Source organism: Ovis aries, chromosome 2 (assembly GCF_016772045.2).
Source record: "Ovis aries strain OAR_USU_Benz2616 breed Rambouillet chromosome 2, ARS-UI_Ramb_v3.0, whole genome shotgun sequence".
Classification (NCBI taxonomy): Eukaryota; Metazoa; Chordata; class Mammalia; order Artiodactyla; family Bovidae; genus Ovis; species Ovis aries.
The window spans coordinates 199,714,477-199,737,436 of record NC_056055.1 but is presented as its reverse complement, the minus strand read 5'-3'; the positions used below and the strand labels follow the sequence as shown (position 1 = coordinate 199,737,436).

Here is a 22,960-nt window from a genome sequence, read left to right as displayed (position 1 = left end):
TATTGTAGACAAAACTCCTAATCAAATGGTAAGTAATTAGTTAAAAAGAGAACGACCTTAAATTACAGAGTGAGGGATGAGACTGTTGTAACTGTTAACATAACTAAGCACTACAACAGCTGAGACATGCTGAGGAAAGTTTTTGGCCTCAAAACGCCGTCTGGTGAATTTGGAGAAAGGGGACTGAAGGTCTGAGGCTTCTTCCAGTCCTGAAACCTTAGTGTTTCTTTCAGCGACTGTTTTTAACTGCCCTGGTGGAATCCACTTTCCTCCACGGCGGAGTTACTAGCTACAGGGCGCTAAGGCCCACGTAGTCCTTGTCGGGTTTACCACGGAAACCGTCTCCGGGAGCAACCCTGACTCCTCCCTCCACCCACAATGCACCTCTCTGTTCTATCTAGGTGGCTGCTCTGTCACGTGTCACCGACCGAGCGCGCTCCCGCTTGGCGCTTGCGCGGAGAGCGGCTCCCAGCTATTTTTCTCCGTGGCAGCGGCGACGAGCGGAAGTTCTTGGGAGCGCCAGTTCCGTCTGTGTGTTCGAGTGGACAAAATGGCGAAGATCGCCAAGACTCACGAAGGTAAGCGGTTTTCCCCTTGTTACGTAGATTCTCCGCTGCCAGCCTGCTAAGACTTTGTCTTCCTAGGTTTCTGCCTCTTCCTGTGGTTTCTTTTCTGGGGGTCTGAACTCGCGCTTCGGGCCCCGGGTTGTCTGCTCGGCGCCAGAGGCGCAGGCCACTGCCCCGCGTAATGGCGTCCTACTCGTACACCCCCGACAGGCGCTTTGTTCCGTGTTTGGGTACTGTTACTTCAACATTGCTTTTCTTCTCTGATTGGGGCCTCGTTTAAACAGCTCTCTAAGGATAATCCCTGGGTAAAGGAGCGGGGAAAAGGGCATGGGAACAAAGTCTCTCTCACCTCTCGGAACTGTCGTTGGCATAGTTTGTGCAGGGGAGGGTCAGAAAAGCACTGGATTATAGCAGCCGCTTTCCGGGCTGCGCTCAATCGAGTTTAGTCAAACTGAGGCTCGTTGCTCTTTAAGCTTGGTTAACTTGTATGTCTTCAGGCCTCTAAGATACATACCTTGGTGTTTTTTTTTTTTTTGGCTGTTGTTTGGAATGATTTGGAAATACAATCTGGTAGTTTTCTCTGTCCTTGATTACTTTTAGTATAATAGGGGCCTTTTTTCTTTTGAGACTGATTTTTGATGGAACAGGGAAAGGCACGTTAATAATGGCCACAGCTCTTGAACAAGTTGGTCGTTTTGTGAAATACAGAGTATGCGAAATTAGGAAAATATTAGAAATAGGCTGTAGCAGTCCCCCTTCAGGGAGTATTCAGAAATGACAGGAAGTAGGGGCACTTTTGCGGAGAAGGCAGTGGCACCCCACTCCAGTACTCTTGCCTGGAAAATCCCGTGGACGGAGGAGCCTGGTAGGCTGCAGTCCATGGGGTCGCTAAGAGTCGGACACGAATGAGCGACTTCCCTTTCACTTTTCACTCTTGCATTGGAGAAGGAAATGGCAACCCACTCCAGTGTTCTTGCCTGGAGAATCCCAGGGACGGCGGAGCCTGGTGGGCTGCCGTCTGTGGGGTCGCACAGAGTCGGACACGATTGAAGCGGCTTAGCAGCAGCAGGGTCACTTTTGAGAAAAGACGAGGTGTATGGGAAGTTGGAACTGCATTCCTTGATTTCTGACTTGAAATCTGAAATTTCAATCAAACACTGCTTCGAAGAGTTAGTTTTATTTCACGTCGTTTTTTTACTTTTATGTCACGTCGTTTTTGGGTTAGTGGCTTGGTGTTAGTTTGTGGGAGGTAATAAAGACTAAAGTCATCAAATTTTATAGTCTGGTGGGGAAACAGGTATCTATTTTCATTCTTTACGAGGCAATTGAATGCTTAAACAAATATAAGCAGTGTATTTTGGGAAGCTGGGTAACGGAGTCATTAATTTATGCTTAGGGCTATTTCATAGAGGAGATGACGTATCCCTGGTCTAAAAGGATCAATCGGTTTTAAATTAGGGGAGGACATTTGAACCTGAGATGACGTCTTGTTCCTAGTTAGTGACTCGTGAAAGATGTGTTTGGCTAGTTGGGGCAGGAAAAGAGAGTTCAAGGAGGAAAAAAGGAGATGCATCTGAAAAATGTTGGTTGGGGCTGTTAATGATTGTGTCACCCCTGGGAATTGAGTCCAGTTTTCTGCAACTTAGGAAACAGACTAATGAAGTGGCAGTGACTTTTATATTTTTACTGTTCTTGTTAGGTATTTGGGATTGAAACACTGTTTTAATACCAAAGTGTTTTGGGGGCACTTCTGTCTTTAGACTACTACTTTTGTAAAATAATTAGAAAACATAAAGATGTTGGCTATTCTTGTTTATCTTGTAGGTTATTCATTTGGGGCATTTTGTGGCCTTGATTACTTTATCAGTATCTTTATGATAAGATAACTTTTGGATAGGAAAATCAAAGTTATGATTAGTTTTCCTGTGTTTTAGAAGCACAGTTGAAAGTTTTAGTCTATAGAAGATTGCAATTCATTTACCGGAATTGGTTTTATATGGGATTATACTCATGAATTAGCTGAGGCCTAAAGTATTGGAGCGTTCAGTTTCAGGTGTGAACACTGTCTGTATACAAGACACTGTCCAATCACTTACTGCAGTGTAAGACAGTATGATGAATGTTACAGTTTCTTGTTCTTTCCTCATGACATTTTCCTGGAGAGTACTAGTTCTTCAGAGTCCATCTCTGTTTTTACTTCTTAAGCCATCTCCGATAAACTGGATCAGAATAACTTTTCTTGGATTTTTGTTTGTGTATTTGACTTGCGTGTGCTTCTGTTACAACACTCCTAATCTTTATTACTTATAATATTTTACAGTGTTAAGGTTTTTTCTTCCACTTACAGTTGTATACAGAAACTGTCCTTTGGTATCCTCCGTTCCTGATGTATGAATGCTGAATATTTTAATCAACACTTACCGAGAGATTATACTGAAAGTATTAAGACTATCACAGAAAGGGGGCACTTAAACACTGACCTTTGAACAGTTTGGTAGGTTTGAATACTTCTGTTTGGCTAAGATAATTGGGAAGGACTTGAATTTTGGGACCTTCCTGAGTTTATATTTTGGAAACCTCCTGAGACATATTAACATCAAATTAGGATATTTGGCTAGGCTTGACTTTGGCCTTCCAGTATCTCCAGGATAAAGCACCCTCTTCATTCTCTGAGGTAACATTACTTCTGTGACTTAAAGTCATTGATTGTGGTAAAGGATGATCTAGAGGGAGTAAGGGTAACCTTTTAGGATGCTGAAGTAGTTGAGAGGAAGTCTTGAATTTGAATTTCACTGGAGCAGTCTTGGTTTTTTGGGCTGTGCTGAGTGCCTTGCGGGATCGTAATTCCCTCACTAGGAATTGAACTCAGGCCATGGCAGTGAAAGCACAAGTTCTAACTATTGGAACTCCCTGGGCCAACTTTTAAAAGTATGTGATACTTGTTTAATTTGTGTCTTAAAGTTGTGCATCATGTTGCTTTTTTATATAAAAATTATAATCTTTTCATCCTAAATAATGCTTCTGGTAAAGACGTTTCTTTGTTGTATCTGGTAATTTATTGTTAAAATATGGCTGCATCAGTACTTTGTAATTGAGTCTTGTGAGATAAATAATACTTCAGTATTCAAGCTGAATTAAGTTATTGTTGTACCTTCCAATATAGTTTTTTTTCCATAGGCTATTATTTTCCTTCATTGATCCAAACCAATCTTTTTTTTCTCTCTTGTTGTCATATTCCTTTCAAATATTTGTTAGGATCAACCCATAACATCCTATTTAACCAACCCAATTATTATTTTTTTATCCTGGGTCACTGTGGCTTATAAGCTTCCCAGTATTGAAATATAAAAAGAACTAGATTTATTCAAATCAAATGCAATCCCTTTTTGCATGTCGTTGTCAAGTATATAAAGTTATTAATGTGGGTAATCTTGTCAGCCAGCAGTTCTTCAGATACTGCTGATTTTGGCCCGTGAGGGAACCACGGTGTTCTGTCTGGAAAGGAAAAAAGATGGATTATCCAAAAATTCCATGTATTGGCTTGTTTGGCCACTATCCCTTGAATGGATTTTCAGGGGCATCACAGGGCTGAAAAAGTTTTTCCCTAATTCTTTGCTTGCAGAATGGCTGGAATAATGATTTTATTTCTCTGTATCTTCTGAGATTTTTACTTTCCTGTGTCCAGAATAGTTGTTATTTCAGTTTTGTAGACATGCAGTATGAATGTTGTTAGTCAAAGTAAAAAGGAAAAAAGTTGTTGAAAGATTTCAAAATTTTTCTTCCTGTAGAATTATGTAAGAATTTAATTGATACTAGTTAGGAATTAATTTTTTAGGAACTGTTGTTTGTAGTGTTCAGTAAAATAATTTACCACCATAGTTAAAGACTGAGAGTTGATATACAGAATATACTTTCTATTTTTCTGCATATTTTTTTAGAAGTCTCATATTTGATAAATCCTTGTTTACCACTTGCTTCTGATTGGTGGTGATTAGATGTTACTTATGGATCAGACTAAAAGGTGTCAGTGAATGATTAACATCCAAAGGCTGTGTCTGGGAGAATTCCCTGACAGTCTAGTGGCTAGGACTCCGAGTTTGCACTACAAGGGCCACTGGTTCTATACCTGGCCAGGGAGCTAAGATCTCACAAGCCTTGCAGCACGACCAAAGGCTGTGTCTGTGTAATGCAAAGTGATGAATTATAGAATGGTGCAAATAGTACAAATTAAAAATGAGGAATAAAGATGTATCAAGGAGGAGGAAGTGCTGCACGCTAGATTTAGCATTGTCTGAGGCATAGAAAAAAGGAAAGGCACAGAAGGGGAAACCAGTAGGACAGAATTGGTGGGGAGCAGTTAAACAGTTGTATCAGATGTGACCAGTGATGGTTTATTTCAGAGTTTGATATTTAGGTCTTCGTTTTAAATACAAACAGTAGGTTAGATGTTTTCCATCTTTTAGAAGGTACAAGTTCCAGCATTACTTTATTTTTTGATGTCAAACTCGATTCCCATATGAAACATTTAATGTATTTATGTCCAGAAAATGTCTATAATTTTAAGTGTTATCACAATTTTTGGATTAGTAATAAACAATTTTTAAGTAAATGAAAAATGGAAATCTGCTTATTGAATGACTTGAGATTTCAAATGGGCCTCTTCATAAATTTATTCATGAATTCACACTGTTAATATAATCAACCTCTTGTCTGCTAGGAAGGATTTGTTCTCTGATAGTCGAAAATCATCCTAGGATCAGTTTCCCTCCAAAAAGAGGAGAGTTTCCATTGAATGATGACATTTCTGTAGATCACTGGAGCATAGTTAGTTTTTAAAATATATATACCTTAACGTTTAGAAGATTTCACATTACTGGCACTTGCAAGATGAGTAAAACTAGAAAAGAAAAAAAATTGAAACAAGAATTGAAACTTTTAAGGGTTAAGATAGTACATCAGAGAACTTAAAAAGTTCTGTTTATGTACACCAGAGGATTTCATTTCAGAGAAGAGAGAGCTTTTATTTTCTGTTGCATGGGGCCAGAGGCTGTGTTTTCAAAGGGTTAGAAGAAATGAGAACCAAGAATGAGAAAAGAGAAACTTTAAATTGCTTTTAAAACATTTTAACTTTTTATTGAAAATTGAAAACATACACAAAAATACAATAGTGAAATAAACCCCCATATTGTGCTAATCATCTAATCATGTGGCTTGAACAGTTGTAAAGGTAGAGCCACCTTTTCTTAATCTCTTCACTAGTCTTTTTCACCTTTCCTATTATTTCAAAGCAAATGCCAGATACATAATTTTATCCATTTTTTGGGATAAATTTATTTTCTGATTATTAGGTCTCTTTCTCAATCTTATTATGGCAAATATACATAAAATATGTAAATCCTAAGTTCTTTTTGGACTTCCCTGGTAGCTCAGATGGTAAAGCGTCTGCCTACAGTGTGGGAGAGCCACGTTCAATCCCTGGGTTGGGAAGATCTGGAAAAGGAAATGGCAACCCACTCCAGTATTCTTGCCTGGAAAATCCCATGGATGGAGGAGCCTGGTAGGTTACAGCCCATGGGGTCACAAAGAGTCGGACACGACTGAGCAACTTACGACCTATTGCATTGGTTTCTACCAAACATCAAGAGTCAGCCATAGGTTTACCCATGTCCCCTCCCACGTGAACATCCCTCTCACCTCCCTCCTCAGCCTACCCCTCTAAGTTGTTATCCAGCCCTGAATTTCCTGAGTCATGTAGCAAATTCCCATTGGCTATCTATCTTACACATATCCATACATTTTTCAGTGTGTATCTCTAAAATATAAGGACTTTTAAAAATACCATCATTAAGAGGGGGGAAAAACCATTATTGGGAGTTCCCTGGTGGTCTAGTGGTTAGAAGTCAGCTCTTCACTGTGGTGGCCTAGGTTCAATCCTTGGTTGAGGAACAGAGATCCTGCATGCTGCATGGCACAGCCTTCCCCCCTCCCCCCCAAAAAATCATTATTAAACCTAAGACTAATAAAATATCCATCAGTGTTTTACTTTGCTGATTGCCTTATAAACATTTTTTTACGATTCATTTGAATTAAATTCCAAATAAACTTCATATATTGTAATCTTAAATCTGTATGTTCCTCCTTCATGTCTTTTTATTTTTTCTTAGAATTAACTGATGGCAGTACCTTTGTCCTGTAGGGTTTCCCACAGTCTGGAGGGAAAGGAGAAAATGGTGATAAAAACACAACTCTCTGTTAGACACTCCCACCACTGCTGTGACAGTCAAGGTGTCAGGCCCACAAGCAAGGAAAGCTCCAAGAAAATTAATGGCTTTTGGAAAAGAGTACAGTTCTGAAATAATACTCCAGGTTTTGGTTAGAGTAGCCAAGGCAAGGAAGTCTAATAAAGGCCTTGAAAATTCAAGTGCCCCTCCCACTCTAACTTTGCTAAGTCACTATAGTCTCATTGGACTCTTTTCCACCCTATAGACTGGAGCCCGCTAGGCTCCTCTGTCCATGAGATTCTCCAGGCAAGAATACTGGAGTGGGTTGCCATTCCCTTCTCCAAGGGATCTTCCTGATCCAGGAATCAAACCCTGATCGAACCCTTGTGTCTTCTCCATTGGTAGGCGAGTTCTTTACCACTAGTGCCATAACAATGAATATACTCAAAATTTTCTAATAAGCTTTATTACTACCGGAAATTTTTTTTTTTTGACTCCTATTGATTAGTATGCAGATGACACCACCCTTATGGCAGAAAGTGAAGAGGAACTCAAAAGCCTCTTGATGAAAGTGAAAGAGGAGAGTGAAAATGTTGGCTTAAAGCTGAACATTCAGAAAACGAAGATCATGGCACCTGGTCCCATCAGTTCATGGGAAATAGATGGGGAAACAGTAGAAATGATGTCAGACTTTATTTTTTGGGCTCCAAAATCACTGCAGATGGTGATTGCAGCCATGAAATTAAATGACACTTAACTCCTTGGAAGAAAAGTTATGAGCAACCTAGATAGCATATTCAAAAGCAGAGACATTACTTTGCCGACTAAGGTCCGTCTAGTCAAGCTATGGTTTTTCCAGTGGTCATGTATGGATGTGAGAATTGGGCTGTGAAGAAGGCTGAGCACCAAAGAATTGATGCTTTTGAACTGTGGTGTTGGAGAAGACTCTTGAGAGTCCCTTGGACTGCAAGGAGATCCAACCAGTCTATTCTGAAGGCGATCAACCCTGGGATTTCTTTGGGAGGAATGATGCTAAAGCTGAAGCTCCAGTACTTTGGCCACCTTATGTGAAGAGTTGACTCACTGGAAAAGACTCTGATGCTGGGAGGGATTGGGGGCAGGAGGAGAAGCGGACGACAGAGGATGAGATGGCTGGATGGCATCGCTGACTCGATGGACATGAGTCTGAGTGAACTCCGGGAGTTGGTGATGGACAGGGAGGCCTGGTGTGCTGCGATTCATGGGGTCGCAAAGAGTCGGACATGACTGAGCAACTGAACTGATAGACATACCTTAAAACGGAAATACCAACTTAAGAAAAACCCTGTTCTTGACAGGTTATCCTCTAGGATCATCCTTTAGTGAGGCTCTTTGGTAAATACAAGTCTAATACTTAACTATTACTTTGATTTCCCCCACCCCACCCCCTCAGGCCTTTGTTTGTTTGTTTTTTAACCACTTCCAGAATATGCCAGCTCTGGGGATTTGAAGAATCGTGCATCATTGTAATTTTTAGGATTCCAGATCTACCATCAAGATAAGGAATTTCTAGTTCTTTTTTCTTTTCTTAAAAATTTTTATTGGAGTGTAGTTGATTCTGCTTTTATCTGTTTTTCAACTTTCAGCATTAATAACCAAGAGTGCTATCATAGAAGGCTCCTTCCCCCTTGATAGATTTTACTGAAGATCGGGGTAGGGTTAGTTAGAGAACAGAAGTGAGGTGCTTATTCAGATAATTTAGAAATCCATATTAGATGTTTGTACCTCCTGTTACCCTTTAATGCCATAAAACTGGGATTTTTAATTTCACGTATCCCAGCTTTTCTTCATTTTACTTGTTCCCTTAATTTCTCTCCCATATTGTATTGGTCAGATTCTTCTGTTATACAGAATAATTCATTTCTCCTCTGTTCTTAAACTTGCTCAAGTAAACCCACAAAAAGGACTTCAAAAGTTTCTGATCAAATGAAACATGTTATTCACAGGTTATTTACTCTGGGGGTATTAAAATCTGTTCACACAAAAACCTGTATGCTAATGTTTATAGCAGCTTTGTATCTCTGCAAGCTGCAAACAACTTGAATGCCAGTCAAATAGAGAATGGATAAACACTCTGTGGTATGGTGGAATACAGCTTGGTAATAAAAAGGCATACACTATTGATACACACAACGTGAAGACTGGAATACTTACACGTTTTGGTGGATTAAGAGTGCTAGCTCTTGGCAGTCACATATGTGACCATTAGGAGGTCCCAATCTTTTGTCCAGTCTCCAGCGGACAGTATCCATTTTTCTTTATTTTCACATCTGAATGTCTTGAATTATAGAGATTCTAAATTGGAAGGGGATTAGTTGGTAATAGAGGATTTGTTCATGCTGGTCATAATTGAACTAGAGCTAGATTAGCATAAACATTTCCTTCTTTGCCTCCTCACATCCTTTTTTAAATATTTTAGACCTCTGGTTATTCTTTTGGGTATGTTCCACCTCAGTTTTTTTCATACTTGCTAAGAAGTTTGAGGGAACTCTGGGAGTTGGTGATGGGCAGGGAGGCCTGGCCTGCTGCAATTCATGGGGTCGCAAAGAGTCGCACACGACTGAGCGACTGAACTGAACTTAAGAAGTCTTACGTGTTAATCGTTTGCCGTCTGAAATTATCTATTTGCTTATTTTTAGTCAGTTCATATTTAAGAAAGTACAGGAATACTTGTGTACCAGTAGCTGTAATGTAGCGTTAGGTAACTTTGAAAATAAAGAGCTAAAGATAACTTTTTTGTCTTTCCCAGAGATGTAGAATGTAAAATTTGAAAGCTGTGAATTTTATAAACCTTGCTGGAGAGAAAACTTTGAAATATTACTTTCAGAGACTTCTACAGATCACATTTCTATTATGAAATGTAATACAGTAAAGTGTAGGGAAAAAATGTACTGAACACAGTGTAACCCGTTGCCCAGCTTTACCAATTCTTAATATTTTGCCATAATTGTTCCACAATAAGAAAACTGTTGCTAATCAGTAAAGACATAAAATCAGTAGGTTAAATTCAGTAGATGACAGTTTCTGAATAAACATTTTATCCAAATAAAGGGATAATAGTTGGTGAAACCTTACAATGGAAAAGTTCTTTAGAGGGAAAATAAAGCTGTCTGTGATGTAAGTTGGGGACTGAGCACGCTGCACAATGATAGGTATAGTGTGATGCAGTTTTTATGACAGTGCCCCTTTCTGGTTTTTTATTTGTATATCACCTAGAGGAAAATATAAAATTGGTGATTTTGGTGAGACTGGGATGGGGCTGCAAGTGGAAAGGTGTTGGGCTAGGTATGAGTTTCCTGATAATGTGGAAACCTGGGTTCATACACGGGAGATTCTGGTTTAGTGTATTTGAGACCTAGGAGTCTATTCTTGTTACAGATTCCTGAGGTGATTTTGATGTAAGTGGTTAGTAGACTACACTGATGCTGTGGAGAGGAAATTGCAGACTATTTGGCTGGCGCGATTAACCCATTTGTGTTTATTGCCTGAGTCCTGATGACAGTAGCATTTATGGTTCTTTTAAAAAAAAATCTATTTACTTTCAAAAATGATACATGCACCTAGTGGTGGTGGTTTTTTATTTTTTTAAACCGTAAACATTTGTGAAATGGCAGTGTTCAAAAAGGAAAAAATGAGAATTGATCTCCACTCACCCTTGAGCCAGTCTTGCTAATCCCTGAGAGAGTTCTTTGTATTATATCAGGAGAAAAAGTGTTCTGGGGGGTGGGGGTGGGGAGAGCTAATATGAGTTAAAGCTTAAATATATATGTAAATATATAAACAACAGTAGAGTGGATAGTAAAATGAATCAGTCAACTCAGATGACAATATTTCTGTTTGTGGTTAATTGTGATGGAGGCCCTTGGCTGCCTGGGCTGCTGTAAGTTTTGAGGGGAGAAATGCAGGGAAAATGAGTGGGGGTGGTAGTGCTATAAGAGATTCGTTTACAAACTGGGGCTGCTAATCTCAGTATTAACTCTGTTGGGTTATTTTGAGTTTCTGAGACTTGCTCCTGCACGCTGTGCCTTGGACTAGATAATGTTATTACATTTTCTACTTGAAGCCACACACATCTTGAAGACTTAGGGTTTTCTCCCTTAGCTGGGGGTGGGGGTCAGGCATTTATTTGTACCACTTGAACTGTTTCCTTTTGATGCTTGCAAACTTAATAAATGAGTGTTTCAGAAGTGCCTAGTATCAAAGGACTAGTTCATTTGAAGGTAATGAGCTAGCAAGAAATGCCTATTTGTGAGGTCACAGATCGCTGGCAGTGGAAACGCTTTTTTTCTTTACACATCTATATATTATTTCAGATTATTAAAATGAAACATTAGTTCATAATTTAAAGTACCTGGTGTCAGGAAAGACTTTCAAAAAAGGTTGGAAGACTAATCTGTATTTAAAGAAGACTGAAGAGACATGACTATATGCAGTGTGTGGTTCTTGATAGGATCAGGAAACAAGAGAACATGTTACTAGGATGTGAAGGATGTTACTACAATGATTGGGAAATGATCATAATTTAGATAATTGAGATATGAAATTAGATTATAAGATGATGAAGAGTTAAAAATTAGCAAAGCAGTTAAGAGTTGACACTTCATTCACCACATGTGCATCTTCTGAATGTCAGACCTATGGATAGACGCAGTGCTTGGGGGCTCATTGAATGCTTAAGTGTTTCATGCTCATTATGTCATTTAATCCTTAAAACGAAACTCTCTGTTGTAGGAAACTGAGACACATAGATCAGTGTATTAATTAGTAGGTAAAGAACCTTTAAGGCATACATTTTTAATCTAAAGCTCGGACTCTAAATCATAAATCTAATGTGATGGTGATTGCAGCCAAGCTGTAGGGCTCTGTACATGCTTAAGAATTTAGATTTTATCCTTTGTTATTTTACTATTGAAGATGTTTAGGCTTTTACCTCGGAACTTGTTAGGAACGCAGAAACGTGGGTCTGATCTAGGCCTTCTGCATTCTAACAAAATCAGAACCCACAGACGATTTGTTGCACATTTGAGTTTGAGACCCACTCTCTACAATACTGTTTTTACCTCTCTGAAGTGAAGTGAAGTGGCCCAGTCGTGCCCGACTCTTTGCAACCCCATGGACAGTAGCCTGCACTGAGCTCCTCCGTCCATGGGATTTTCTAGGCAAGAGTATTGGAGTGGTTTGCTGTTTCCTTCTTCAGGGAATCTTCCCAACCCAGGGACCGAACCCAGGTCTCCCGCATTGTAGACAGACGCTTTACCATCTGAGCCACTGGGGAAGTCCGTTCCCTCTCTGGTAGTGTTTAAATAATCTGAAGTGTTGTTCTTGCTCCCTAATCAACATCACCAGGATTTTTTCAGTTGGGAAAAGTTAAAATTTAACAGTAGTTTAATAAACTTTGGCAAGCTGTTTTTAAGGTAAGAGTAACTTGTAGTTGATGAAATAGGATTTCTTTTGTGCGCCTAAGTACCTTCTGTTGAGGTAGAGATATTTTAAATGTATTAGAAATCAATACTTTTTATGGTTATTTTGATAATACCCAGTAGAGAAATATATTATGTTGAGTGATGTTAGGAAAATGAAATTAAGAAAATCTGTATTTATTTTCTTACAGATATTGAAGCACAGATTCGAGAAATTCAAGGCAAGAAGGCAGCTCTTGATGAAGCTCAAGGAGTGGGCCTTGATTCTACGGGTTATTATGACCAGGAAATTTACGGTGGAAGTGACAGCAGGTTTGCTGGATATGTGACATCAATTGCTGCAACTGAACTTGAAGATGTAAGTTTCATAGTATACAAAGAGTCCAAGCATTTTTTTTTGTTGGAGAGCAAGAAATATAAAGGAATTTTCTGTTTGAGTCATCTGCTGTAATCTCTGAAGACATTTTGGAGATTGAGAAATCTTTTCTTTGGGAGGATAAAACTGTTGAAGGTGTCTTTCTCTTCTAAGACTTCTGGAAGTGCTCAGTTCTGACTCTTATTTTAAAACTAGTTTATTCAGCAAAGGAAATCATTAACCATTGTAAAAGTAACCTACTGAGTTATTGTTACCTACTGAGCTCTATTTGGAGGAGCCCTCTATGAAGTGATTTCATTGTGAATGGCTTGTGACCTCTGATTTTTGCTTTGTACTGTTTTTTTTCCTCCCTTGGTATCTTAATATGAATGAACTGTTTTTGGTACTGACATTAATAGGCTTTTTCGAGCCTGTTTTAGTTACTCTGAAGGAGGACTACCTCTCATTTTGAAACACATCTCTTAAAGTATTTTCATATATTCCACAGAGCTTATATCTTGTCAGACCATCCCAAACATCCAAATTTGGTGAAATAGCTTATCACTTTTGTGTGATTCAGTAACCTATGTATATAGATTGTGAAACTTGTTGTTTTTATGAAATTCAAGCCATAGTTTATTTTATAGTTAGCACCTTTTTTAAAGAAAAATATTAAAGTGCCAAAGCAAAATTTGTAGAAGCCAGTCAGGCCTCTTTGCATATCATACCTTAGTAAGAGGCAGTAATGTCTCTGTGTTCCAAAAGCTGAGCAGGAAATTTTTTTTTCAGTTTTAAATAAAATAAATGATGTGTTAAGATCTTCTTGAGCCCTGCCTGTTGTTGCACTTCTTACATTAGTAAAACAATAATATAACATTATTCTGTCCAAACATAGTAATACTATTAGGGAAATACATTTAAAATTAATTACATTTTACTTTTTTCTGTGGCTAAACCAAGTTTTTTTAAAAAGAGTTAGACCAGGAAACTGGAGAATTCTAAAGAAGCTATTTGTAGTTTCCAAATCGGAAAAACAAATATAATCATGCCCACTGAGAAAAATGAAATGCTCACATTTTTCTAGTCCACATATAATTTTAATTGACTTCCACAGAAAGCAGTCCTTATTTAATCTTTTGAAGAGTGTAGAAAACTAAATTTAATTTTTTTGGTAGTTTTTTGAGTTGAACAGAAAACCCAAGTGTTAACAAGTTTCATCATACTGTATTTTGATTTCATATTGAATCTTTATGTACTTTCTAGTTTCTAAGTGCTGACATTTTTTGGTTTTTGGGGGGTATTGCATTGCAGGATGACGATGACTACTCATCATCTACAAGTTTGCTTGGTCAGAAGAAGCCAGGATATCATGCCCCTGTGGCATTGCTTAACGATATACCACAGTCAACAGAACAGGTAACTTAAAAAAATTAAACCAGAGTTTATTTGGATAAAGAAAACTGAATGTCTCAACTCCCGGGGAAACTCATTTATTTTAGGAGTCAAATTAATGTTTTGAGGAGAGTTGATTTTAAAAAATTATTGAACTATGGAAATTTCTCATATGCCTTACTTTCTCACGATAGCATTTATGTGAGTATTGATACAGAATATTAGTAGGCATTTATTAAACATTTTTATGTTTTATAATGTTCTGACTTTTGTTTGTGATTTTGTTTGGTTATTTAATAAGTGGCTATTAAATGAGACATACCTCTTTTCAGTATGATCCATTTGCTGAGCATCGACCTCCGAAGATTGCAGATCGGGAAGATGAATACAAAAAGCACAGGCGGACCATGATAATTTCCCCTGAGCGTCTTGATCCTTTTGCAGATGGTAATTCTTTCCCACTTTTCTATAAGTATTCAGAAATTTATTTGTGTTAAGTTGTCTTTAGCCCTTTGATTTTTTTTGGCATGCTTATGAATTTGCTTTTCTTTTTTAAAATCCCCCTTACTATAGATTTGTGTAGATTTGGTTGAAGTCACAGATGCCATATTCTTCATCTTTATAATGCCAGTTTTCTTTCCAGGTAGAAGGACAAGAAACTAATGAGCCCATGCCATAGAAACGCAAAGGGTTAAAGGTTTTTCTTTTACTTTTGTTTTGGGTACGCTTTCTTTACTTTGAACAAATGTGTTTTTCTGCTCAAAATACTTTCAAATTATTGAAAGTTTTCATCCCAAATCTAGATTTTTAGGATTGTTAACTTTTGAGAAACTGTTTCCACATTAGAGCTCCCCCCATGTTGCTCTAAATATAGTTTAATAAATGCACCTACTTTGCTCTAAGCAAACTTAAAGTTAAAACAGAAGTATGTATACAAAGACTTTGATATTTTTAATAGTTGGAGTCTGTTTTGCTGATTTTAGTGTACAGGTCAGCACAAGGGGCATAGTGAGCCTGATGGATGCTTTCCTCAGGTGAGTGAGTTTCAAAATCAAAATTAGGTGCCTGTTTCTTAAAATTAGATTCTGCTGCAGGTTTATAAATTAGACTTTCAGCCTGCATGAATTAGTAGGGATATTCTTTTTTTACTTGCATAATTGTAATTGATTTAAACATGTATGTCAGAATTCACAGGCCCATACTAACTGTCCTTAATTTCTTTCCTACAGCAGTACTGCTATATGCCAGTCCTGTCTGCATTCTTAAGGGTGCAGTTCAACACATCCTCTCTAGATTATGGTGAAAAAGTATTCCAAAGGAAGTCTTATCAGAGCTAGTGTCAGAAAGAATGACACTATCAATTGGGCATGATCTTCAGCATAGGAAATGTCTTAGAATTTTATTATATTTTCCTAAATTATGATGCTATACTACTTGTATAGCTAATTATCACATTTCTAGAAACATCGTGTGCCTCTGTGAATCTTGTATTGTTTCGTTTGGGCTTCTTTAAGATATTTCGAAGTTTGAAAAGCAAATACTGAAACTTTAACCAAGAGACTAACACATCTCTTTGTACACCACTTTTTTTCTATATGCATCATAATAACTGGTAGAAGTAATATATTTCAAGTAATATGTTTCCAGTTATTTATACTTTTTAAGAAGATAAAAATATGTTTCTGGGTCAACAAAACGTGGAAAGCCCATGAAGCCCTTTTTAGTAACATGACATCAGAATAAGATTAGAGGTATATTTTTAAAAGTCAGATTTTCTAAACTAAAACTGTTGTAGAACATTGTATGAAGAACTTATCTAGTCATAGTTACTTGTAGTCAGGATTTTAACAGCTTGCAACAGGTAATGTTTTGAATATAAATATCTTTCCAAAGTGTTACTAATGGTAAAGAGATAATTTTCTAGGCTTCTATTCTGCTGCTTGAAGTCAGAACTGCTGATGGAGACAAAGGCACGAAAGTGTACGTATTCCGGATTAGCAACCCAGGAACCCATCACTTCTGAAGACACTAAACTGTGCTGTCATTTTGTTTTTATATGCATTAAAATCTTTGTTTTAAACTGCTGTAGATATGTTTGTGTTCAAACAGGTTAAATTGATCAGCAAACTCAATAAAAAGTAAGATGTATAATTATTAAAGTTTTTCATCAAAAAATAAATTAAATGATTATGGAATAATGTAATATTAGAGCAGGGCAGATATATCAATTGAACCTAATTATCTTTTATTTATTGTACTCTTGTCCTGTTGCTGTTCTTTTCTGCAGGAGGGAAGACCCCTGATCCTAAAATGAATGCTAGGACTTACATGGATGTAATGCGAGAACAGCATTTAACTAAAGAAGAGGTCTGTAAACGTGCTTTTTATTTTCATGGTATTGGAATAATGTAAAGGAAGTTGAGATTGAGAGACTTTTATATTTCCTTTTTTATTTGCTGCACAAATATTGCTTGCTTTTTTATTACTGTTACTGTTGATAAAAATTAAGTTGAGAAAGAACCTTATGCAGAATTCTGCTGGTAAGTCGCTTTAGTCGTGTCTGACTCTGTGCGACCCCATAGATGGCAGCCCACCAGGCTCCCCCTTCCCTGGGATTCTCCAGGCAAGAACACTGGAGTGGGTTGCCCTTTCCTTCTCCAATATATGTGTATACATACAGATTTTGTAGTGGACATATCTGTGGGGGCTATTAATGGTATGTCCCTGAAGTCACTGTGTAAGAGAAAAGTCAAATAGTGAAATCATTTTTTGAAAAGCCTCTTTATTATTCCACAAAATTCAGTTTGAATATGTGTGGAAATTCAGTTTGAGTATTCTGACGAGTTCCTGCTGGCCTGCAGAGATTGCTCTGTTTTAATACTTAGTCTTTGTCACTTTATTATGAATATATAATAGATTTTGAGGTTATAGAACTCCATATATCTAGTGGGGTTATAGAACTCCACTTTAAAATCACAGGGTAAATTAAATGTATATTTGTTGTGACTGTAGTATATATAATACTTCATAGTTACTATTACAATAAAAGTTTGAAAATTTATCACTTTCCCAACTTATTACATAGTCTTAATCGCTATTTTTATGAGTTTTACTTGATGTATTTTTCAGTGGAAGCATTTTGGTTTGCTGCCATTGACTGAAGATTTTACTTCATTAACTATATATAAAGCAGCGCTCTCTATGTAATACGTTCCATATTTGCTCATATATTATGTAGAAAGACAGTGTATAAAGCTTGAAAATACAGGAAAGAGAGGTAAAATAAGGAATGGAAATACCAGTAGCATAGAAAGGAGAATGATTGAAGAATAAAATGGTGTTATGTACAGATAACTCGACTAATGGTATGAAAATATATTGAAAGTGTTGAAAATATATTGAAAGTGTTTTAAAGATGCTCACTGTTTATTTGTGTATTTTTCAGAGAGAAATTAGGCAACAGCTAGCAGAAAAAGCTAAGGCTGGAGAACTAAAAGTCGTCAATGGAGCAGCAGCATCCCAGCCTCCCTCAAAACGGAAACGACGTTGGGATCAAACAGCTGATCAGACTCCTGGTGCCACTCCGAAAAAGCTATCAAGTTGGGATCAAGCAGAGGTAATTTCTTTTTATTGTTCATTGTTACTATTTTTAATTTATTTCTCTCATGGAATATATTGGTCTGCTTTTGTTGACTTAACAAGATAACCTCAGACTGGATAGCTTAAAAAAGAGACATTTATTTTCTCACACTTCTGGAGGCTTGAAGATCAAGGTGCCAGCAGGGTTAGCACCTAGTAAGAGCTCTCCTCCTGACTTGCAGATGTTTGCCTTCTTGCTGTGTCCTCATGTGGCCTTTGCTCATGTGGAAAGAGCGAGGGAGCTCTGGTGTCTCTCCTCTGCCTGTAATCACACCAGTCCTGTCAGGTTAGGGTCCAACCTTGTGACCTCATTTAACCTTATTACCTCACTCAGGGTTCAGTCTCCCAAGTACAGTTACAGCAAGGATAAAGGCTTCAACATGAGTTCTGGGCAAAACAGTTCTGTTTATAACTTAGAGTAAAGGGATGTTTGTTTTGAAATATTAAATACAGATATGGAAGTATGTCACATTCTATGGAGGCTAAGTATAACATAATGGTCCTCTTCATTTTCTAGATGGATGATTTTAAGTCTGACTACAGGTGTCAGATACACACTACTGCATTTTCTTTGTCAGTTTATTTTCCTAGAAACTTTTTTTTGGTGGTCAAATATACAATTTGCCATTTTAACCATTTTTAAGTGTACAGTTTAATGATATTGATTACTCTTAAAATGTTGTACAAGAACCACCATGATTTATATTCCGAAACTTACCATCACTTAGACAAACTCTGATCATTAAGCAATGGCTGATTCCCCTTACCCTTCAAATGACTTCCTTATGTTCTGTGATGCCTGTACCTCCTTAGTTGCTGCTTTTTAGTTTGTGACTTTGCTTTCTATTTCTCTCCCACCCCAAATAGGAACAATTAAAAAGATAAAAGTATAAATGTTCCCACTGTGAAATCTACTGGTCTGCCTGTATATGTTCTCAACTACTCTACTTTTACATCTCTTATAATATGGACTGTTGGTACAAATTGACTGTATACAGCTTAACTCGTCTGTTTATGTACCATTTCCCATCTCTTATTACTCAAGGACTCTCATGTAACATCAGTTTTTTTCTCTGTACTCTAGGTTATTATCATCGACAAACACATTTTTCTGATCTTTATCTTTTTAAAAAACCAAAAAACTGCAAGAAATCATCTCTTGATCCTCACATCCCCTTCCAGCTACCATCCCATTTCTTTCTCTTTACTGCAAAATGCTTTGAGTGAGTCATTTATCTATACTTGGCACTCTGTGCTTTCACTTGCATCCCCTCTAACAAATTGTCTTTGTCAAGGTGACTTCCTCATTGCTAAATCCAAAAGTCAGGTCTCAATCTTCATATTACTCAGCATATCAGTAGACATTCTTTGATACCCTTTTTTCCCCTAGCTTCTGGGTTTCAGTCTTTCTTGATTTTCCTAATACTCCTCTTAGTGGCTACTACTTTTTAGTCTTGTTTGCTGTATCATCCTCAGCTTCCTTAAATTTAATGTACTCTAATGCTCAGTCCTCAGATCTTTTTTCAGCCTAAATTAACTCTAGGATCTCGCTCCTGTATTTACATATTGTCTTTGTAAGACAACTCCCAAATATACAGATCCATCCTTCCTTCTCTGTTCCTCAGACCCAACACATTTACCTTGATGTGTATTTGATAGGCATCTCAAAATCAGTATTTCTAAAATAAAATTGATATTCCCTATTCACTCTTTACATCCTGCTCCCATGTGTATTGGCTCAAACCAAACCCTTCAGGGTCATCGTATATCCCTTTTATTCTCTAATCTGACATCCTATCCAAAATAAATTTTCTTGGCCCCACTTTTAAATGTTGTCAGAATCTAGCCACTTTACATGATCTCTGTCCCCACAACCCTAGTCTAAGTCACTGTCCACTCTAGCATAGGCTACTGCAGATTTATTTACAAATGTGGAAAAGCATGTCAGACCATGGCATTGTTTTTCCAAACTCGGAACTGAGTTCTAAATCTAATACATAATTTCCAACCAATTTAGTTTAAGGTAGATCTTGGGACTTCCCATTTGCTTGCTGATGCATGAGAGGACTTAATTCTGCAGAGAAATATTATTACTAAGTTAAATCCTGTGGCTGGCATTCAGTGTAAATTTTGAAAACTGAGAAAAAGAAACTTGTCTTGTATCTCTTTAACAGAAAAGAAGACCCAAGAGTTGATGTCTGTTTTATAAAAACTAGAGATTCAGACCATATTTTCTTTCATGTTTCTCATTTAACACAATTCCATTCTAATCATGTCTGTAGGAATTACAGTGGATAGTAGGAAGAATGTTTTCCTACCTGATTGAGCAGGAAGAGCAGCTCCCCAAAAGATTTTTTTAGCAGTTTATGTGCCTCGTTACTATTCAATGTTGTTCAGTCACTAAGTTGAGTCTGACCCTTCCCGACCCCGTGGACTTCAGCACGCCAGGCTTCCATGTCCTTCGCTGTCTCCGGAAGTTTGCTCATATTCATGTCCATTAAGGTGGTAATGTCATCTAACCATCTCATCATCTGTTGCCCCCTTCTCCTCCCTTCAGCCAGCATCAGGGTCTTTTCCAGTGAGTCAGCCCTTCATATCAGGTTACCAAAGGATTAGAGCTTCAGCATCAGTCCTTCTAATGAATATTCAGGGGTGATTTCCTTTAGGATTAACTGGTTTAATCTCCTTGCAGTCCAAGGGACTCTCAAGAGTCTTCTCCAGCATCACAATTCGAAAGCATCAATTCTTAGGCGCTCAGCCTTCTTTATGGTCCAACTGTTTATATGCTTTACTCACCTAATTAAGAATTTCTTAATCCTGATTAACACATAGAATCTTTTGAAAGAAAAAAAAAAATACTGATTCTTATTTGCAAACATAAAGCTAAATAGAACTCTTGGGTGGAGTATCCAACCTTAAAGGAAATATGTAAAAATATACTACAAAACTTACAGAATTATTTAAATACAAATTTTGTTTCCACTGATTGACCTGCCATTTTTGATATGATATTGTCTGCATTATGAAGGTTATTTTACTGTCACACTGTCTGATGCCCTATATCGCTCACTGCTTGTCTTTGTTTGAACTACCATGGAACTTTTGATTGTCAGCTTCTAATTTTTTGTTTTCATTAACCTTGAGAGTAATATAAAGATTATAAGTTAACCTCATTTCAAGGATTTGAAATTATGTGGCAGTATCAAGTTATAATTACCCAAGTGATTCAAAACATGCTTAAATTAATTAAACACATAAAACTGAACAAAAATACAAAAATATTCTTAGTGGGAAACTTTGTGCTTACATTTCTAAGTCCCAGATTGGAGAGGTGCATATCATTAGAACTGAAAGTTTTTGAGATCTCAACAGAAAAACCTTAATGTTTTCTCAAAGTTACAGAACCATTAGTGGCATAACAAGATTATTACCCAAAATATGTCATTCCTTTTAAGCTAGGGCTTTTTTCAGTGCTTTAAATTAAATCTTTAAATTGTTTTTAGCCATAAACATGTTTGCTTAGAAAGTAGGTATCTTTTCAGCAGAAGGATAATCTACTCTCTTAATCATGAACTAAAACATTTAATTTTTTTTTTAAGTGTTCTGGTTACTTTCATGTGGATGTCTGAAATAAAAATGTTTTACTCTGTTAAGACCCCTGGACATACCCCTTCCTTAAGATGGGATGAAACACCAGGTCGTGCAAAGGGAAGTGAAACTCCTGGAGCAACCCCAGGCTCAAAAATATGGGATCCTACCCCTAGTCACACACCTGCGGGAGCTGCTACTCCTGGACGAGGCGATACACCAGGCCACGCAACACCAGGCCATGGAGGCGCAACTTCCAGTGCTCGGAAAAACAGATGGGATGAGACCCCCAAAACAGAAAGAGGTACTTCTAGTGGAATCTGGGCATGTGTTTGAGTAAAATGTGATTTGATGAGGTATGTCTGTGGGTGAAATTCTTCTGGTTCTGGATAGACAGATAAATAACCAGATGTTTTTGGGACAGGTTAAGAACTGAGCAGATTATATATGTAAATCTTTTCCCTTCTTAAAGAGGTTTAAGGATTATTTTAGGAGAAACATTTGTTGTTGCTTAGTCGTTAAGTTGTGTCCCACTCTTTTGTGACTCCATGGACTGTAGCCCTGCCAGACTCCTCTGTCCATTGGATTTCCCAGGCAAGAATACTGGAGTGGGTTGTGGTCTGCAGGGGATCTTCCTGAACCAGGGATGGAACCTGCGTCTCCTGAATTGCAGGTGGATTCTTTACTGCTGAGCCATCAGGGCTTCCCAGGAAGAAAGGAGAAAGTAAAGTTTAAAGGCCATAACTTATACTATATTATAGTATAATAACATCAGTTATTGTCATGTAATATCATCATTATTGTACATAACATTGTTTGCTATTTTATTAATTTTAAGGGTACAATTTAGTAGCATTAAGTACATTCACATGTTGTGCAGCCATTATCACTATCATTTCTAGAACTTTTTCATTGCAAGTAAAAGCTGAACCCATTAATAACTCGCCATTCTTCCTCATCCCAGCGTCTGGTAACGTCTCATCTACTTTTTGTCTGTGTAAATTCGCCTAAATCTCGTTGTTTGTGTGACTTCTCCAAAGCTGTGAGAATAGTTTTTGAAAGTTGAGATTTAATAGTATATCTGCTATATTAAGAATTTATAAAGAATGTTTAATGATAGGGCAGAGTGATTTAGCACGTAGTGTAGGGAATTCTCTGTAGTCCAGTGATTATTAGGACTCAGTGTTTTCACTGCAGGGGCCTGGGTTCAGTCGGACCTGAGATTCCACAAGCCACACACCCCCATCTCCACCTCCCGCAAAAACAGTAATGTAATGGATAAGAGAAGCAGTATAAAATTGCACGTGCAGAGTAATCTCACTCTGGAAAATTGAAAAATGCCTCAAGATGCACAAAGTGGCTATTTCTGGGTTGTGGTATTGTGAGTGATTTAAAAAATTCTTTGCTCCTGTTTCCTTTTCTTGTTTTTGAACTTCATCAGTTTGAGAATAAACAGTCATTTTTTTGACGGTGGTTAAAATTTTAGGCTTATTCACTTTTTCTTTAAAGATACTCCTGGGCATGGAAGTGGATGGGCTGAGACTCCTCGAACAGATCGAGGTGGAGATTCCATTGGTGAAACGCCAACTCCCGGAGCCAGTAAAAGAAAGTCACGTTGGGATGAAACACCAGCTAGTCAGATGGGTGGAAGCACTCCTGTTCTGACCCCTGGAAAGACACCAATTGGCACACCAGCCATGAACATGGCCACCCCTACTCCAGGTAGAAACTTTATCATTG

General features: G+C 37.7%; 1 protein-coding gene across 2 annotated transcripts in view; it reads left to right on the top strand.

Annotated features, from left to right (window-relative positions):
* The first annotated feature begins 521 nt into the window (after positions 1 to 521).
* SF3B1 (splicing factor 3b subunit 1) overlaps positions 522 to 22,960 on the top strand; it is a 35,752-nt gene continuing 13,313 nt past the window's right edge. Inside the window, exons 1-8 of one of the 2 annotated variants that reach the window (XM_004004789.6) lie at positions 522 to 578; positions 12,438 to 12,604; positions 13,913 to 14,017; positions 14,326 to 14,440; positions 16,281 to 16,360; positions 17,439 to 17,609; positions 21,287 to 21,524; positions 22,730 to 22,942. In XM_004004789.6, coding sequence (XP_004004838.1) covers positions 551 to 578; positions 12,438 to 12,604; positions 13,913 to 14,017; positions 14,326 to 14,440; positions 16,281 to 16,360; positions 17,439 to 17,609; positions 21,287 to 21,524; positions 22,730 to 22,942 — 1,117 coding nt within the window. In that variant the 5' untranslated portion in view covers positions 522 to 550. Of the gene's footprint in view, positions 579 to 12,437; positions 12,605 to 13,912; positions 14,018 to 14,325; positions 14,441 to 15,917; positions 15,974 to 16,280; positions 16,361 to 17,438; positions 17,610 to 21,286; positions 21,525 to 22,729; positions 22,943 to 22,960 lie in introns of those variants that run through there. The other variant, XM_027965057.3, reaches the window with a different exon arrangement.